At 48.9% G+C, this 19,917-nt stretch overlaps 1 protein-coding gene across 8 annotated transcripts in view; it reads left to right on the top strand.

Moving 5' to 3' along the window:
- PPARD (peroxisome proliferator activated receptor delta) overlaps positions 1-19,917 on the top strand; it is a 42,470-nt gene that overhangs the window by 16,524 nt on the left and 6,029 nt on the right. For 7 of the 8 annotated variants that reach the window (XM_045014076.1, XM_045014072.1, XM_045014074.1 and 4 more), the window contains 4 exons: positions 12,402-12,632; positions 13,673-13,824; positions 14,804-14,942; positions 16,500-16,702. In XM_045014076.1, coding sequence (XP_044870011.1) covers positions 12,503-12,632; positions 13,673-13,824; positions 14,804-14,942; positions 16,500-16,702 — 624 coding nt within the window. In that variant the 5' untranslated portion in view covers positions 12,402-12,502. Of the gene's footprint in view, positions 1-8,653; positions 8,673-12,401; positions 12,633-13,672; positions 13,825-14,803; positions 14,943-16,499; positions 16,703-19,917 lie in introns of those variants that run through there. The other variant, XM_045014078.1, reaches the window with a different exon arrangement.

Genomic DNA, 19,917 nt, shown 5'->3' with positions numbered 1-19,917 from the left:
CACACTGCTGCTGTCTGCTCCATGGCACCAGCCAGAGCAACAGCTTCCCCGTGCTGCCCAGCTCCTGCTTCAACCTCCGACCTGGCCAGGGGACGGGGAGAGGAGATGGCGGGGTGGAGCTGTCCCTGGGACAGCCGTGATCTTGCACTGGCGTTTTGGTGGTGGGGCAGGAGGGGAGGGATGCCCTTCATGTCCCCGACACTGCCCATGGGCTCAGGGCTTCTGCCCCACAGGGTGTACCAGGTCTTGGGGCTTCAGTGCTGCGGGGGGCGCCGGAGATCAAGACTTCAGTCGGGGGGCCCTGTGGCCCCCTTGAAAGGGCCGTGGATCCCCAGTTGAGAACCGCTGCTCTAGTCAAACGCCTCTTCTTGGCAATGCCTCTCTTATTCTGGATATTCAGTCTCTGTTCCACCGAGACAGACCTGCCCAAACTTTCCCTCCCGCCCCTTTCGCGCTGACTGCTCATGTGGTTGCGCTCCTCATTGTGAGCAATGTTGTCGAGCACAAATACAAGAAGCAGCGAGGCTACTATTGAAACTGTATAACTGCTAACAGTGGCCCAAGAAACACTCTACTCTGTGTTTATAAAGAGGGAGGAGACCGTGTTGCTGGCGTTGCTGTCTAGTGGATCAAGGGACAGGGAGCTGAGTTCTATTCTTGTGACCTCACTAGCTTTCTTCTTGCCTTTGCGCAGGTCCCATAGCTACCCTGTGTGTAATATGGGAATAAACAGTAACATTTGGAAATGATTTACCCCCTTGCACTTTCAGAACTATGCCACTATTAACTAACCCTCCCCTCTCCGCAGTGGAGCAGCATTATCCTCACTCTTCACACACACCAGTGAAGTGACTTGCTTTTGAGCCCATGCGGCAGGAGGTTGGATAAGAATTTGGAAGTGCTGGATTTCTCACTCTTTGCTTGCTCCATTCACCCACAATGCCCCTCTGATACCACTCTTTGTAACAGTGGTGTTGTGAAGCTCAGTTTGTTATTGGCTGGAAAGTGTTTAGAGACGGACAAGGGGAAATACTAGACTTTTCTAGTAACCGCCGTCTCAGGCTCTCACAGTACTTTATACTCCTACATTACCCCTCCCTAGGGTTAATTTATTATGATTTCACAATTGCAACGGGGACTTCTAGCCTTGGCTGTACCGAGGGAATGCTTGGACTGCCAAGGCTCTTTTAACCACAAGGCAAAAAAGTAATTTCTGGCAAGCAGTGCAGTGGAATGTGTTTCTTGTGTCTGGGCTCGTGGGTCCGAGAAGTCTTCTCTCGCCTCCTGCCAGCCCAGGAAACTCATTCAAGAGCAGAGAGCAAAGAGCCCTTTCAGGAACCTGTCCACTAGCTTCTCTCCGCCTGGAGGGAAATGCGGTGTCAGGGCCTTGGTGCCCACGTCAGTACCCCTGTGAAGGAGGAGAGGGTCCAGTGTGTTTCACAACTTTTCAAAGAAGTCTTTCAGGAAGTGGGTGAATTGAAATAAAATAAAGCAAAACGTACATCAGATCTGTGACTCATTCTGGGTAGTATCTGCTCTGAATGAGTGAGGAAAGCTGCCCATGCCCCATCGTCAAATGTGTCTGAATAATTGGCAGTAACATGATCATTGCAGTGTAGGCAGCTCCCTGCTTCTTCCTGTCTGGGCTCGTGCTTCACGATATAAACGTATCATAAAGCTGTACTGGGGAGAAGGTCAAAGAACTCGAGTGCCCTTGTGGATGGAGAAGTGACTTTGCAGTTTCTTTGACCCCTCCCCAGTCCGTATGCGCTCGTGGCAGATTGCACTGGTGGTCGCCCTCTGCAGAGGAACAGGTTTGAACACAAACTCTCATGCTCTTCTGAAACTGCTTCAACATCTGGGCGTAAGTGTAGCGAGTTAAGGGCAGAGTGAGAGCTCTGCTGCTGAGTCTCCTCATTAGCTGAGCATGTGACAAATGCTGCATGTTTTTGGGGTTTGTTTGGGTTTTTTTTCCTTTTTACAGTAACATTAAAGGGAGACGGGTGTGGAGATTTCTGGCACGAATCTCTCTTGTACACATAGTTGGATTTCTGCAGAGGCGGTGTTGTCTAGTGATTGGGACAGGTGACTGAGCGTTGGGGGCTGGGGCTCAAATATCAGCTGTTAGCGCATGGTGTAAACTCCAGAAAAAGCTTGGAGCAGGGAGTTGGGAATTTCCTGAGTTCTAGCTCTGCCAACTTACTCAGACTTGCGCAAGTCACGTGCGGTGATTTCTTTGGAAAGGCACCGAGCACCCGTGGCGCTCATTGAAATCAGTGAGAGTTATCGATGCTTGGGGCCTCTGAACAACAGACCATTAACCTTTCCGTGCACCGATCTGCCCATCTATCAGATGGGGATAATGCTGACCTACTTCCCAGAGGTCTGGTGAAACTCACTTCCATAATGTTTGTAAATTGCTTTGAGATTCCCTCAAGAAAAAACACCATATGAATGTAAAGAATTATTTTTCTTGATGGGCTACGTTTGGATGGGGGGAGACGCCAGCAGCCTCCTAGTATGTTATGCTGCCATTGGTAGGGTGGAGATGTCAGCAGTTTACAATGTTTGTGCTTGATGTACAACAAAGTTCATTGCAGATTTTCAGCCGCTTGTCATGTCCGGTCTGTTCTTTTTAAATATCAGTGGTGTTATGAGCAAGAGAAAGCACCCAAAACTAGAATAACTTGGCGCTTACAACTTAAAATGTCCCAACAGATTCTTTTAAGGACTGAAAACTTGACATGCCAAGTAAGCTTCGTCTCTAGAGAGGGCTGTATAATGGAAATGCTGATGGAAGGAACAGTTCTAGTGACTGCTACTCAAGTGCCCTCTGTTGCAATGTGCAGCTTGCATGCCAGTGACTTCCAAGTAGGTGAAAGGGGTGACACATGCTAGACTCTGCTGAGAATTCATTAGATAACGAAGGCGGTGTTCTGGACTTTCAGGACTGAAAGCCAACATACAGCAGTTTTGTGTTTGCACCTTAGTTACCTCTCCTGAGTCACTCTGTTAGCTTAAGGGAGTTTATTTGGCTTTTACAACTCTGTGTGCAGAGAGGCAGGACATGTTAGCATGGTGTAAAGGTTTTATCAGCCTGGTATAGGCACCTTATTCAGTGGACTTCAAATCATCATTAACAAGTGCCAGCCAAACCGTTTTTATTCCACCACACGCCCTTATGGACTCAGTACGTGCCATGTGTTGCAGAAACAGCTGTCTTATAGACGTTTCAGAAAAACCAAATGACACACACTACGTGTGTCGTTATTGTCTTATCCTAGCACCTCGGAGCCCCAGTCCTGGACCAAGTCCCCACTGTGCTTGGTTGTGTGCAGACAGAGGTGGCCTCTGCCCCCAGAGAGCTTACAATCTAAGTACACATGAGCTCCTTATGACCCTGTGTGGGATCTTGCTAACGGGTTTTGTTTGATTCAAATGAACAAAAGTGCCCAGCACTGGTTGGCTTCCATTTTAAACACGGATTCATCATGCAACTCCTGGGTTGCTCCTTAGTGTCACGGAAGGAAATCTCTGCTGGAGAAGGGGAGTTTTTCTGCTGGCTCTGCTACCCTGCAGGAGGAGGTTTGGGTCTGACGTTGTCACCGGGCTGTGACTGGAGTCCCACATCTGTGGGGAATGGGGATAAGGAGGGACCTGGCTCTGACATGGAAAGCAGTAACAGGGTGACTTGCCAGGCATTGCATCTAACTTAGGTATGCATTCTGTAAATGTCTGAATTTAAAATAAATGCACACACTGTTAGGCTTGCCCTCCTGGATGGAAACTTGTTTGTGTTGGGGTCTGCCTCAGTGGGTGCAGAGAAATTGCCTGTTGGTCGAGTTCATCAGCAACAAAACGGTATTGGGAAGACATGAGTCATTAATTGTCTTTTAAATTTTCAGATGACGTTGTCATTATTAGTAGCCCTTCCTTGCCCCCGTCGCTATGTCTGCCGACCCTCTGGCTTCCAACACTTTGTATGTACGTGCCTGTATGCATGTACCTTTCTCATGATGACTTGCAGCTGATGTATTGGTTTAATGTTGGAGAGAAACTTGGACGTCACTCCATTCTTCCTCCTACGCTAGGACACAAGTGACATGGGCACTTCCTCATTGAACTTCCAGCTACTGCGAGCCTAGCCACAAGATCTGGATGCTAATGAACTGGGACCAGTCTTAAGCCCACGTTTGTGAGCTGCAGTTACTAACTCCCGGGGTGAGAGCTTAGTCCAGTTTCAAGTCAATGGCAGTTTTGCCGTTCACTTCAGCGGGGTCAGGATTTCACCCTGGGTGTTGGAAACTGCTTCCTCTATGTTGGAGCCCCCTCAGACCTTTCTGAATAGCTTATTACTCTTAGGGGGTGGAGCCCCCCTTTGATGGGTGGCCAGCTGTGCGTCAGCGTCTGTTCCCTGTGTTCCATGCCGTGGGCACAGCTGCATCAGGCTGTCTTTCTGCACATTGATTCTCTCGTTACCTGACTCTGTTCCCTGTTCTTATGTTTGTTTCTTTCCTCGGTTTGCCCTCTGATTTACCCTTTTGTCTTGTGCCTCCCTCTCCTTGCCCTGTACTGTTTGCAGTGGCATAGGGGGGTCCATGGGTGAGTTTGCATGCGCTATTGCAGCTTAGCTGAGAGCTGCAAGAGCACAGGAGAGACAGGTAGGTCAGCAGGCTTGTACTTGAGCCCGCAGCCTTGTACAAATAGGAGGTGCTCCTGTCGCTGACTGCTTCAGGGGATGCTATGAAAACAGGGAGAGAGGGTGGGTGGCTTTTGAGGATCCACCTGCTGCTTTAACTACAGCTACAGGAGCATATTTGAATTTGTGGGGTGGGGGGGAGAGGCGTGGCAGATCAGGAGTCGTGACTTTCTCACCCTTTGCTATTTTAACTGTGGGTTTGTGAGGCCCCCCCCCCCACCTCATCCCACAGGCTAAGAAACAGCTTTAAGAGGCGTCTGATTCCCCAGAGAGGCTCAGGGAAGATTTAGGAAGGAGTCTGTGTGACCTCCTCATAACCCCCGCTCCCCATTTTAGTACCGTGCCTTTGTGTAGTTGTTTATGTAAAATGGGTTTGTTCTCATGGAGGGGAATCTTCCCCCGACTATGCCATACCCACCTCCCAGGCCTAGAATCCCCATCTGCTGGTCGTGATACTGCAATGGGAGCATATTAGGGCCCTGCCCTTGTCACCTCCCACCCCCGAGTTCTTTCCAGTTGTGCTCTGCGTGCTCAGAAGCTAGACAGACACTAGCTTGACTGGGTGTCCGTTGTATGTAACTTTCTCCCTGGCTTTAATCCTTCCCCCTGGGAATAAACAAACCAGGGGATCTGGTCAGGGGATGACCGGGCTGTTACAGGTTCCCTACTTAGCCTGGGCAGTGAAAAGCCTGATAAAGTATCAGTGTTGCAGAAGTGAGCTGTTGATGCGGCACTCATCTCTATCCAGGCAGGGAAGTGGAAGAGAGGACCGGTTTCTGCGTTGCACTGAGCCAGGTAAAACTTCCTCAAAGCCTGAACCTAAACTGCAGTTCTTGGAGAGAGTAACTTGTGCTGGAAAGAATCTGGAAGATGTGGGGGAGTAACTAGATTTTATTTGCTTATAATCTTTGTAATCCTAAACCAACAGTCCTATCAGCCAACACCACCCTTTGTGCTTTGAAGGGATTTGTGGGTTAGGATTTCATTCTGATTGTCCTACTGCCTTGGGACCGTTTACATAAAGCATCTTTGGAGATGGAGACAATTGTCATCAGCTTGCTGGGTATTAAGGCTGTAAATTAACTTGCGGTGTGCGGTGGAAGATTCCAGTGCTCTGAGAAATCGAGAAGCTTGCTACTTTTCTCGATTAATTTAAGCAGACTTTGGCATCTTTTGCATGGCACTTCAAACCTTGTGTCTGAACCTTTCAAACTTGAGTGCCTGAAGTTAGGCATCTAAATCTGTATGTAGGTACCTAAATAAAAGTGACCTGAGTCTTCAGAGATGCCAAGCACCTGCACTGGGACTCATGGCTGCTCAGCACCTCTGAAAATCAGGTATCGGAGGGGTAGCCGTGTTAGTCTGGATCTGTAAAAGCAGCAAAGAGTCCTGTGGCACCTTATAGACTAACAGACGTTTTGGAGCATGAGCTTTCGTGGGTGAATACCCACTTTGTCGGATGCAAAATCGGGTGACTCATTTGGGTGTTCTACGTAAGATACCTGCATCTGGGAAAAAATTGGGCTGTGATTCTGTAAAGCTGGCTGGAGAGGCAATTGAAAGGGGATTGGTGGTTTGTGTAGTAGTGCTTAGGGACCTTGATTGGGATTGGGGTCCCGTTGTGTTAGGGGCTGTACAAACATAGAAAATGACTGTCCCTGCTCCAAAGAATTTACCTCAAGTTTTCTGTTGCTCAAATAAGTGAGAACTCTGTGGATTTTACCCCCTCCCTTGGGAGGTTATTCTGTGGAAGGAGTAAAAGATTAGGCCCTGTGTAATCAACACCACGTACCGAATGTGAATCGACTGAGCAGGGCAAGCGCTGGGCACCGGTGCAGTGTGGAGGCAGCTTTTGAAGCATCATCATGTTTGTTTCTTAAGCCACTTGTGACGAACACGCTTAAATATTTTAATGACGCAACCTCTTCGTTAACGGATCGGATGCTGTGGCTTCTCCTTAGTGTTGGGGAACGTGTCCCACTGATGGCACTCTGACCATGGGACAGGTACAGGATAGGCAGCGGCACAGCAAGCGGCCCACGCTAACACGTGACCTCTGCTTTTTGTGGCGCCATCTCTAGAGACGAAAGGGGACTTCAGCATCTTGGTGGTTAGTTAGCCACCTAAGCTGTGTGATGTGGACACAGTCCCCCGGGAACTATGTAATCCAAGTCTTTCTTTATCCTCATCACCCCCCTGTGAGGCAGGGCAGTGCTATTATCCCTCTTGTACAGATGGGGAACTGAGGCACAAAGACACTAAGGGTATGTCTACACTGCAGCAAAACACCCAGGGCTGGCCCATGTCAGCTGACTTGGGCTCAGGCTGCAGAGGTATAAAATTGCAGCGTAGATGTTTGGGTTGGAGCCTGAGCCCTGGGACCCCACCATGGAGGAGAGTCAGCCTGAGTCAGCTGACAGGGGCCAGCCACAGGTGTTTTGTTGCAGTGTAGATGTGTACCCTAAGAGGGACTTGCCCAAGGTCACAAAGGGAGTCTGTGGTGGAGCAGGGAATTAAACCAGGGTCCTCAGAGTCCCAGGGTAGCATCCCAACCAGTAGGCCAACCTTCTCTATCACTAGCCTGAGCCTCGCCAGCTCATTTCATAGAGGCCACCAAGCAGCCAGTCCCCCACTAACCGCACAGCCACGTAGAAGTCGGTTTTTCCACGTTGTTGTGCTCTGCGCGCCGATCATTCAAAACGGTTCACAGCTCTCACTCTATCTTTGTGCCCCTGCTCCCCTCCACTTCCGTCACTTTGTATCGATTGCTTCTCTGTTTACAGCTGCTTTCCTACTTACCGCGTTAGCTTTCCTTTGGATGCTGTTTGGCTTTACTTTCAGCCAGTGAAATTGCTGAGGTTCTTAAGTGCGTCCTCCTTCCAGTAAGAAATTAATCCCTATTTTTATCTCCCTCGGTAATTGTTTAGAATGCAGGGAAAGGACGACGAGAAAATACAGGAGTATAAATAATTCTGTGGCACTTCCACTGATCAGGTTAAAGAGCTCCTGGCTTTTGCTGATGGGCTATAATAATACCATAATATTATTACATAACACTCATATAGGCATTCTCTGTCTATATGGATGTCAAAGCACTCTTCAGGGGTGGGGGGGCAGGAACATTGGACCCATTTTACAGATTGGGGACATGAGGCATAGAGAAGGGAAGTGACTTCCCAAGGTCACATAGCAGGTTATTGGCAGAGCGGGGCCTAGAAACCAGGTTGTCTTAGATCACTAAGCACATTACTGGGAATAATTTACAACTTCCCCATACGTTTCACCTCTAGGCTGTGCGTTCATATCCAGCCCTGACTGATAATGACCAAAAATTGTTCTCAGCTCATCAGTGGCCTTTATGAAAATGGTTTCATGGGTCTCAGGGGCCGAGTCCATATTACAAAAGCTGCCATTGCAACTGGCATTAATTGGCGGCAGAGAGACCAAGAACAGCATGGGCTGGGGAGACTGATCTATCTTCAAACCTAAAGAGATGGTGTCCCTCCCAGTTGCAAAGTCCTGTAGAGAAGCAATGTGGGGTGAAGCTTGTAATATCGTTCTCTCTGCGTTTCCTGTGCTGTGGTTAAATAGTAGACTGCAGGCTTGTCAGTTCAACCCCTTTCACTATCCTAACATTCACCCCCCAAAACCTCCAGGAATTGAGCCTGGCCTGTGTTGCTCTAGGCAAAACTGGCCCACTTAAAGCAATGGGTGAAGACGATGCTGTCCCTGATTCAGAGTCTGGGTAATGCCTACCCAGAGCAGCCAGCTGTCAGTCATGTACAATATTATTTTACAGGCTGCCAAAAGGTGTGAATTACTGCATGCCTAAAACCCATCTGGAGGAATGTGGCAGTGTTATTCCAATGGCAACGTACTGTGAAAATGATGAAGCTAATGGGAACTGCGTAGACACTCGGTTTAAAATAAGTCCTCTATGCTTGCCCTCCCATATGGATCCCAGAGACAAAAGGTAGCTAATCAGAGGCTGAACAATGTGCTTGGGTGTGGGTTCCACTGTAGACTATTTGCTTCTCCTACACAGACTTTTCCTCCCAGCCCCCCACCAGATGTTCCAGGCAACAGGATTTTCCTGAAGCTTGTGCATTCATTTAGAGATGGATAGATTTTTGGGGGAGGTGTGTGTGTGTGTGTGTGTGTATATACATATATAATGTGTGTGGAGAGAGAGAGAGAGGTATTAAAAATTCAGCTCCTTACACACAAACTACGGTGAATAGTTTTCCCTCCGCGTGTACCACATCCTACCAGGCGGGTGTGCCAACAATAACACCGCATGTGAATGGTCCCTCAGTATTCTTGAGGAGGCACTGAAAGGGAGCTCTCTGCACTTGTTTAAGACTGTACAGTATTCTGCCTCTCTGCCTGGCTCCACTGGAAACGAAAACGGGGTAGTTATGCTTACCAGGAGCCTGGAATGTACCTTCCCCAGACGCTTGAAATGTATCAGTGAATAGTACTAAATCCCTGGGGGGAGAGAGTTGAGACTTTGCGATCAAAGCACTCCTGCCTTCAGCCTCTTGCAATTCGTAGATATGGGGAACTCTCACTGAACAGGCACTGTAGGGTCTGGGACTTGTGCTCCAAGTGCTGGCTCTCTACGTGGTTCGGACATAGAGCTTGATGTGCATTTGCCTTCATGCTCTAGTTTGACTTGTGATCTTTCAACACCATCTTGGGCTTTCTCTGTCTCGCAGAACTTTCTCCTTGCACGTGAGCTGTGACCTGCCCTGTGCTGCGAGCTCCCATGTAAATAAAAGGACCTGGATGCAATCTAAGTGCTCCAGCAGTGGAAGAAAGGTAGTGTGCATGGACATAGGCACATCTCCCAGGAATGTGGGATGCGGTGAGCTAAGAGGACTAGCAGAAGGGGGCTGAGGACAGGACTGTCTTGTTTCCTTACTCCAAATGAATAATATGCCCAAGGCAATGACAGCATGGACCATATACAGCATGGGCAGCGTCAGGGCAAGTTTTGCTTCTACTGCCCTGCCAGTGTGTCTAATTCTGCTCTGGGAGGGTCACCGCTGCAGGGAAGGGTAGGTTCAGGCTCAGTGGTCTGTCTAGTGAAGTCCTTGGCTTCTCTGCCAAAGCTCTCGGCAAGGGAGGCTGATTAGTGTCAATTCCAGTGATGGGCCTTTCTGGTATGGCCATCTAGGATCTGGGCTGAGATCCACCAGCTCACTTCCCGCAGGCCACCCTGCTGCCAGCAGATGACATCCCACTTTCAGGGCTTGTCTGTGCACAGGAGTAGCACTGGTTTAACTTGAATGGGTTTAAAAACCAATGTAGTTCAAGTGATGCGAAGCCTCCTTGGGGACACTTTAATCATGGTTCTGTGGTTTAACTTATGCATGTAAAGTTACCCACTCAGGCCAACCTGAGGTAAGGTTTCGATTGACTTGGGAGAGCCTACATCCTGAGTCGCACCCGTGTAACACAGTCGGTTTGAAAAGGACACCTTAGTTGAACGGTGCAACTTTGCAGGTAGACCAGGCCTCTGTGGGTGCGCCTACACTGCAATAAGAAACCGGTGACACTGAGTCTCCGAATGTGGGTCAATTGACTTGCTGTGTAGCCACTCGGGCTAGAGCCCGGGCTCTGGGACCCTGCCCCCTCATTGGGTCTCCGAGCCCAAGCTCCAGCCCCGCAGCCCAAGTCAGTTGACCCAGGCTAGCCATGGCCCTTGCATGGGGCTTTGATTGCAATGTAGACGTACCCTGTCAATGCTGACCTGGGCTGGAGGATGAATGCGTTTGGGATCCGGAGCCTATGTCCTGAACCGTCAGGGCTCCAGTCGGTTTTGACTTTGAGATCTAGCACTTGACAAGAGGTGGGGAGTGGTGTTTGTGCACAGCTGTTAAAACCTGCCTAGCCAAGGGAGCAGAGTATCCACACCTTAGCTACTGGGCTGGCGATGAAAGAGGTACCTGACTTTGAGGCATCTCTGCACGGAAGATGCACAACTTACTCTTTGTATAACTTTTGTGACTATGAGATTCGTGTGGCTAAAGGAAATCTTAGCCCTTGCCCCAGTGTGTCTTGGGGAGGAGATGGGGGCGTCAGAGGGAAGGGGAGGCGAGGGGCTAGTTTGCTAATCCTCCCAAAGGAAGACCGCGATTAAGACACTAGCTGGACTGTATAGCAGATTTTGTCGCTATTAGACTTTGTGGTGGAGTGCGGCTCGGCAGCTGCATGGAGCAATAGGAAACTATTTAAATGACTGATTTTTGGCAGAGCAAGGGGAGCTAGTTACAACATAAATGAATAAAAAGAAACATGCAGCCATAGCAATGCTGTAACTTCTCGCAGCATGGTTGAAACCAGTGTGATCCCAGAGGCCCACAGGAGGCTGTCACCCTAGCAAGTAGCCAGCAGAGAGACCTGCGGCGTCTAGCCAGCCTCTGGGTTTAGTGCTATTGCATTCAGTCTTTGTCTGGCAGTGTCTGCTGCATGGGGCGCTACACTTGTTTCCCTGTTCCTCTCCTAGTAACATCATTAAAGCTGTCAGCTTAGTGGGTGTGGAAGGATCAGACCTAATGAGTGGAATATAATATGTTCAGACAGACCTTGTGGTTCAGTGGACGGGGCATGGGATTCCCAGCCCTGCCACTAGCTCCCTGCGTGACCATGGGCAAGTCGCTGCATTTCTCCATGCCTCAGTTTCACTCTCTGTTAAATGGGATTCATGAGCCTGGCATTCCCCTGTGAAGTGCTTTGAGAGCCTTGGAAGGAATGTGCAATATAATCCAGAGTAGTGGTGACCTCTTGTATGCCTTCCCATTCTCCTCTGGCCTCATCTGTGTTTGCGCCTGCCTGTAAATATAAACAAACTAGGCAGTAGCTCCGGTGTAATTCCTCCATCTTGGCTGCTGTCTGTCCCCGGCTTCCACAGTGTTGTTCTGGAAGGACCCAACGTGATGATATGTCCAGCTTCTGCCCTGCAGCTTTGGATAGGATTCTGCAGAAACGTGGATTGCTCTGGCCTACTCTCGTGCCTGATTTGGGCAGATGTACCAACCAACAAATGTATAATTACGCTGAAGGATTCTGGTTTACTTTCCCCTTTCTTCTCTCACCCTCATCACTAATCGTTTTTCCAACGGAAGGTGATTAGCTACAGCTCCTGAGGCACCAACAGTGGTAGCTTCCTTGTGACATCAGACCCTCTGACTCTGAATTATAGTGGGACATTCCTAGTACTTGCAGCTCTGCAAATGGAGGGATGGGGCCAGCATCTTGGGCTCCGGTCCCCTCTGCTGTATTGCAGTGTGAGTTACCTCTGGGATGGCATGCAGTCTGGATCCATGCATCTATTGGGCTCTAAATGGGGACTGACCTAGATGACTTTGTGTGGATTTTAGAGTGGAAAAAATCAGCGCTTTCTGAATGAACTACATGAAAATGGACCGTTTGTACTGGAAGCTGGTAAAAATCAGGGTATGGAGAGAGAGAAGCATCTCTCTAAGGAGGAAGTAGGTGTCTTGGCCACAGCAATAACCTGCCAAAGGCCCTGCTTCCTTTTCTGGATAGACATGGAAGCCAGAGTGGGACTAGCAGGGTTGTAGTTCCTCTCTCTCCTTCTCGGCTGCTGTCTGATAAAGTGCCAGTGGTGTAGAAGCTCAGCACAAAAGCTGTTCTACTGCTGATAACCTCTGATATTTCCCCATCTTTCCCATAGGCTAGCAGGAACAGCCCGGTAGGGGTCCATCTCCGGACAGACGCGGATGATGCCAGAGCTATGACAGGGGCTGCAGTCTTGGCACTGAGGGGTGATCAGTTATGGAACAGCTACAGAAGGAAGTACTTGAGGTCAAGAAGGAGGAAAAGGAAGAGGCAGTGATAGCAGCAGGTGAAACCTCAGATCCAAGCGGAGGACCAGATTGTTCGCTGCCTTCTAGCAGCTATACAGGTAAGTGGGAAGGGCGCAGCTGGGCAGGTGTATCCAATGAACAATGGATGCTGGCTTAACAGGATGGAAACCATTTTTCCAAAGGAAAATGCCTGCATAAAGAAACCAATCTTGCAGCGTGCAGGGGAGCCAGAGTGGTACAGCCCTGTCAGGAGTAAGTTCCATAGCTCCAGGCTTTCAGCCCAGAGTGCTCAAAGAGGCTGAAAGTGACCAGATGTTTGTATAACTAAGAATAGAATTTCCAGCTTAAAGTGAGAGGAATTTTGCCCTGTGCCACAGCTTGTCTCGAGTAAGGAAGGAATTTTCTGCCCCATGGACAGTGATGTGAATGAAGTGCTGCAGGAAGCTTGCCTCCCTCTGAAACAGCAGCTGTTAGCTCCTGCCAGATGTTCCAGGCACTGGTTTGTTCCTATGTGCTGAGCTGCACAGGGACTTGCGTGTGAATGGAGTCTGGCTTGTTTTAATCTTTTCTTCTGAACTGATTCATTGGCAGCCAAGCTCCTGAAAGGCTTAATCATTTCACTAAAAGGAAGGTGATTCGCTCTGCTCAGCCATTCGCTGAGAGTCAGAAGACAAAAATTAAAGGGACGCTCGAGTAATTTTAGGCCCAGAATTTAGTGTGTGGGTTTTAGTGGGGGGAGAGAAAGCTTGCTGTGAAGCAAATATTTTGTTATTGCTTAAATCTTTCCCCTGCAGTCCTGAGGAGCCCAGCACAACAGCATCGGGCTAGTGCTTAAGAACTGGGAATATGGAATTTACCCATTGGGGTTCATTTTCCAGCCTGAATCCAAATGCTAAAAGGAAGAAAACGATGTAAATAAATGAAATTGTTACAATATGAAAACTCTTGTTTCCCATCAATAATGTGCAGAAGCCAATAGCTTGACCCATAGAGTGCTTCTGTCCTGGCTTCTGATGACCTGGAGAAGAGGTGCGATCTTCTCTGTTCGGTCACTCTTCTGTAGGACTGTTAAATGTCCACGTGCATGCTGCATCAGCCTAGAAACACCTTTTTCCGTTTCCTCTTTGTATCCCTTTAGACCTCTCCCAGAGCTCTTCTCCATCCCTGTCGGACCAACTCCAGATGGGCTGCGAGGAGACATCCGCTGCAAGTCTAAATGTGGAATGCAGGGTCTGTGGGGATATAGCATCAGGATTTCATTACGGAGTGCATGCATGCGAGGGCTGCAAGGTATGGAGTGCATGCAATAGACACTGTCCATTGCAAAGGCATCAGAGCCAGACTTTGGGCCCTTCTCTGATACCTTGGAGAACTAAAACTGAAACCCACTGAGTTCCTAATAGCCTGGGCATCTGATCTTGCTGTTAACTCTGTGGGGCTGTGGTGTTAATGGATCGTGATTGTGGGCAAGTGGAACGACAGACAGTAACAGAAAGGGCAGAGGCTCTGTCTTGGGAGAGGCAGGAGCTGCCTGGGGGGGGTCCTACGTGGTGCAGGAGTTGAGCTCTGCAGGGCAAGTGCCTTCCCCAGCTGCGCAGCAACATAGCTCTGATCTTCTCCCCTCATTGCATTTCACATAGCAAAACTCCAAGACCACCGGGCGTGCTTTTAAAGAGGCTCCTTGGCTGATCCCTGCCGCAGGCCAGCAGTGGACCTGTGTTCTTATCGTCCTGTGAGCATGTGGCCCTTGCTTGAACGTGGCTATAAAATTCCTTCCCCCACAGCAGATGCTGGAGGGGCTGCGTTAGCCAGCGCCTGGGTCCTGCCAAACATTCCTCAGGGCTAGCAAATGCTGGAGTCAACAGCGAGGGAGTTGGGAAGTTAGAACTTTGTTTGTTCGTCTCTCCCTGCTGGCCCCGTGTGGTATTGCAACCGCCTGGTTTCTTGACTTGTGTACATAACAGCAAGGCCTTCCCTGGCCCTCGGCAATGCCTTCTGCATCGTCCCCCTTTTGATAGAGGCTCTGTTCGTTCCAAGAGGAACGAGTGGAAAGTGGTCTGTTTGTTTGGCAGCTTCTCTGCTTGCTGCCGGTACCTCCTCTCCACCCAGAGTGAACCTTTAAGAAGGTCAGAGCAGCACGAAGCCTGGAGCACTGCAGGCAGTTTTTTGCAGGCATCAGCTGATGCTGTTCTGAGGCACTGTTAGTAATGCTGTTTTTTTTTCCTCCTGGCTCCCTCTGCCACACACTCCCTCCCCCCACCGGCCGCAGGGTTTCTTCCGTCGGACGATCCGCATGAAGCTGGAATATGAGAAGTGTGACCGGAACTGTAAAATCCAGAGGAAGAACCGGAACAAGTGCCAGTATTGTCGCTTCCAGAAATGCCTCTCGCTGGGCATGTCGCACAATGGTGAGGGACGTGGGTGGCACTTGGCGATTGTGCATGCGGTACCCCATGTTATCAGAAGTGATTGGGGGCACCCAACTGAGACACCGCAGGGGGGCCTGGTTTCAAGGGGCCAGGTGCCTGGCACATTCTGACAATTGGTGCCCCTTTAAAACGTCTCAAGCTGAGCGCTCAAAATCACTAGACCCTTGTGCAAATAGAAATTGTCCTGCCTGGCCAGACCTCAGCCAGGTCTGCACAGCGGTGCAGACAGAGGCAGTCTCATTCCTGAATGAAACCACGCAGCTACGATGGTGCCTTCAAGTGACAACAGAGCAAAAGGGCATCCAGAGGAAAAAGAGCAAACAGTATTTTACCTTCCTGAAGCGCCTTTCACCACAAAGGCTGTGTATGCACAGTGCTGCAGTGCAGCCTCTTCTGGGAGGGAGCAGCAGCTGGGTGCACAGAATGCTGCACGGGGCGGGGGGGGGGGGTAGAGGGAGTCAGGGAAACTTTGAAGGGGGAAAAAAACCACCAGAGCAAATCCTCTGCTCTCTCAAAGTTCCCTGGGACACAAAGGGCTAGATCCTTGTTTGCCTCAGCGATGCTGGATGTACTGGGAAGGGGCGTGGGTGGGTGTAAGTGCTTTTCTGCCATATTTCTATCCTGAGAGGGGCTGGAGGCCAGTTGAGGCCCGGAAGCAAATCAGAGCAGCTTCAAGGTTGCCCCAACCACACCCCTAGCATGCCCACCATGTCAGAGGGGACCAGCAGTGGTGGGCAAAGAGCTGTCTCTGCCCCCTTTACACCACTCAGGGTTCTCCTGTGCATAGGGACTCTTCACGTCTCTGGAGCAGCACAAAGGGAATGGTGCGGAGGCCAGCATGTGGTTCAGAGTTGACTCACAGCAGAGAGGACCCACACAGTACGCTGTACACGACTCACTTTATCCTAAGGGCTGAATTGTCTCTGGATTCAGGCCTGTAGCTCTGGGCGTCTAGTTTGTTCCAAACCCAGTGCTTGGCCTCAACTTTCCCCTTGGTCTCATTCGTCCATAGCAGCACGGGCTGTGGGCCGAGTGCCAAGCAACTACCTCTTATTGCTGCGTGTTCCTGAATGTGTAGTGTGCGTAGGAACGGACAGCGCAGACAGCTCTTGTGCTTTTATCCAAAACACAGTAGTTTAAAGCCTAACAGTCCTCTTATTGAACCAAGAGCGGTGCCTGTCTGAGGAGTGGGTCTCTTTCTCTTGAAGGCCCAAATTACCACAGTGGAGAGCTCGCACTGGAGATCTAAACGGAGTCTTCATTGGAACATGAGGTTATAATGACCTCACACTGATGCACTAGGGCAGTGCTTAGCCTGGAGGAGCTCTGCACAATGCTGCCTTGGTGATTCTGTCGCACTGAAGGCTTTAAACCAGAGGTTCCCATGGGAGCCAGGGTCCTGTACGCGCAGAGTGCTTACTGTCAGGAGCTGGTCATTGATGCCAGTGCAGATGTGTGTCCCCTCTCAGGAGCGTCCCTAGCCCCGTGTGGTTTCTCCCAGGACTTGTTGATCATTCCCGCTTTGTTATGTAACAGCAATTCGTTTTGGCCGCATGCCAGAAGCAGAGAAGAGGAAGCTGGTAGCGGGTCTGACGGCGAGCGAGATCAGCTGCCAGAACCCGCAGGTGGCTGACCTGAAAGCTTTCTCCAAGCACATCTACGACGCCTACCTGAAAAACTTCAACATGACCAAAAAGAAGGCAAGAGGCATCCTCACTGGGAAGACCGGCAGCACCCCGGTGAGTGCTCCTCGCAGGTGGGCAGACCAGAGGGCTAACAACAGTGCTAAGCACTGGCTTTTATTTCCAGGGCAGGGCATGTTGCTAGGGAAAGAACAGGTTAAAGAATATTTAGATAAGTTACATGTATTCACGTCAGCAGGATCTGAACTTCACGCTACGGTACTTGAAGCAATCTCAGAACCATTAGCAATTGTCTTTTTGAACTCATGAAGGATGGGTGAGGACTGGAGGTGGGCAAACATAGTATCTATCGTTAAAAAGGGGAACAAAGAGGACCCTGGAAACTATAGAGCAGTCAGCCTAACTTTGATATTTGGAACAAATTATGAAAAAATCAGTTTGTAAGCACCTAGTGGTTATAGGGTTATAAGTAATAGCCAGCAGAGATTTGTCAAGAACGAATCCTGTGAAACCAGCTCATTTTCTTCTTTGACAGGGTTTTTGGTCTAGTAGATGGGGGAAATCTGTAAACATGTGATATCTTGATTTTTAGTAAGGCTTTTGATGCAGTCCCTTGTCACGTTCTCCTAAGGAAACAAGAGAAACCTGGTCTAGATCAGTGGTTCTCAACCAGGGGTATGAAGAGGTTTTCCAGAGGGTATGTGTAGCCCAGTGAGCCAGCTTACCTGTATTATATTCATTGCTTTATCCTCCTGCTTTATTATATTGAGTAGTAATGCAAGGAACATACAGGCTTTTATCCTGTAAGATTTGGCTTTAGTAGATAGTATGAGGCTTGAGGCGTATAAACTTTGGCATAGATGAACTTAAGTAACTCATACGTTATAGGGAACTGAAAGTGGCATGCCAGAGGGGGGATTTTGTCCAGAATACTGACATCAGCCACCCACAGAACATTGCTGACACCAGCATCCGGAAGGTTCCACACAGAGCCTCCAATCACAAAGGTGCCATGATAGCAAATACATATACTAACCTATAGAAAACAGACACCTTAAGAGGAGGATATACAAATAAGGACCTCTATTGAATATGCATTGGTCCTGGCAGCATCAGCGTAACCGACTATAAAAGTAACATCCCGGGGCAGCAGATAGATTGGAGAGATGTAGACCTTGGAAGGGGCCAGAATGATGGCCACTGGGATGATGAGGATGATGACGGTGATGAGAAAGATAATGGTTAAGTATGAAAGATAAGGGTGTAAGTATGGACATCCAAATGTACTTTCTGTATTATCTCTATTTGCCTTGTTGCGTTTGTGTATGTATTTGCTAAATTATTTATATGTGTATATATATATGTATATACATATATATATGTGTGTGGCGAGAGAGAGTGTTCCTGTGGGGTGAGTGTTGCACCTGTGCACATCGGGGTTCCCAAATTATATGATGATTTTACAATAATCTTACTGGGCTAGATCTTGGGACAAGAACCTGTTAACCCTCAAGTTACAATTATATATACCCAACTTCGGGACAGGCTGCATATGTCAACTCATCTAGATATTTGCCTAGTCTTACAACAGGCTACATGAAAAGCACTAGCGAAGTCAGTACAGACTAAAATTTCATACAGGCAATGACTTGTTTATACTGCTTTATATACCATCTAAGTGTTTCTCAACCGGGGGTTGCGATTTGTTTTATAATTATATGGTAAAAATGAGAAAGTCAGCAATTTTTCAGTACTAGTGGCTGTGACACTTGTGGTTTTTTTTGGTCTGAATTTGTAAGCTGGTAGTTTTTAAGTGAGGTGAAACTTGAGGGTCCACAAGACAAATCAGCCTCCTGAAAGGGGGACAGGAGTCTGGAAAGGTTGAGAACCACTGGTCTAGATGAAATTGCTAAAAGGGGTCCACACCTGGTTGAAAGACTACTCAGAGTAGTTATCAGTGGTTTGTTGACAAAGTTGGGTGACATGCGTAGACTGATAAGTCTTCAGATATGTTAAGGGCTGTTATAAAGAGGATGGGGATCAGTTGTTCCCTGTCCACTGAAGGTAGGACAAGCAGTAATCTGCAGCAGTGGAATTTCAGGTTATGTAGTAGGAAAAACTCACTAACAATATGGGTAGTTAAGCTCTGGGACAGGCTTCCAAGGGAGGTTGTGGAATCCCCGTCACTGGAGGTTTTTAAGAACAGGTTAACCAGTGGTAAATTAATAACACCGACTATATCAAGTGCATTCACACTAGTGATTTCTAGCACATCCATTGCTGGCAATTGATGTCTTTCGGAGAATCTGAATCCTGGTGCCAAGGAGTTAATGGTTTGCATATGCCCAAAAGGAATGTCTTTCTGAAATAGATGGTAACTATCAAGAATGGTCTCACTATACTTCTTCCTGCCTCAGTGCAGGGGGCTGGACTAGGTGACCTCTCCAGGTCCCTCCCAGCACCACATTTCTACGATCCTATCAAGTATTTGACATTGTTGATGGATTTCTTCATTACCTTTTCTTTTTTGGGGGGCTGGGGGAGGGTAGGGGGGTTGTATTGGGGAAACGTCTTTCTAGATAGATCCCCCAGCCTTGTTCATTGGGATGCAGTGGGGTTCCCTGTGGCGAAGCCCCCAGTTTAGAAGTGCTTTGCCATTCAGAGATGTAGTTATATCCCTGTACCAACACTCTCCACCTTCTGTTGCGAAGAACTGCAGCAGTTCCATTTGAAACCAGCTGGGGAATTCACTCTCTTCTCCTCCTTTCCCTGCTGACTTGACTCATGTACAGCACCACGCTCCCACCATTCAAGGTTCCTGACACGCTGCAAAGGTTTCTCCAACAGCCAGGGCTAAAAGTAACTTAGACAGAGGAGTGATAGTTGCACTCAGCTTCCTGACGTGCTGCAGACCTCCTCTCGCTGTTGCAGTTCAACAGGCTTCTGGTAGCAGCAGCCCAGTGCAGCATAAAATGCAAACGTGACAGGTGGAAGCTTGCCACAGCAGTCAACTGATGTGCTGTTAATGTCTCTGATCTGGTGACTGTCTGGTGAGCTTTACTGCGCTCAGCCTTGCTGCTGATGAAATAGGAGCTGAGGTGGCTTCAGGATCAGAAATGGAAGCCTTGATGCTTCCCGTGACCTGCTAGTAAGCAGACAACCTTGGTTGCTCTGCAGTGCTTGCTGCTGGATTTCCGGGGCATAGTTACAGACTCCTTGCAGTTGGGAGGCCCAGAGCTGCATCCGCCACAAAATGGAAGGGAAGGTTGCGGGCACGTGGAGGGTTTTGAATAATCTTCTTCTACACCAGG

Source organism: Mauremys mutica, chromosome 4 (genome assembly GCF_020497125.1).
Source record: "Mauremys mutica isolate MM-2020 ecotype Southern chromosome 4, ASM2049712v1, whole genome shotgun sequence".
In the NCBI taxonomy this organism is placed as follows: domain Eukaryota; kingdom Metazoa; phylum Chordata; order Testudines; family Geoemydidae; genus Mauremys; species Mauremys mutica.
This window is presented reverse-complemented; position numbering and strand designations above follow the sequence as displayed.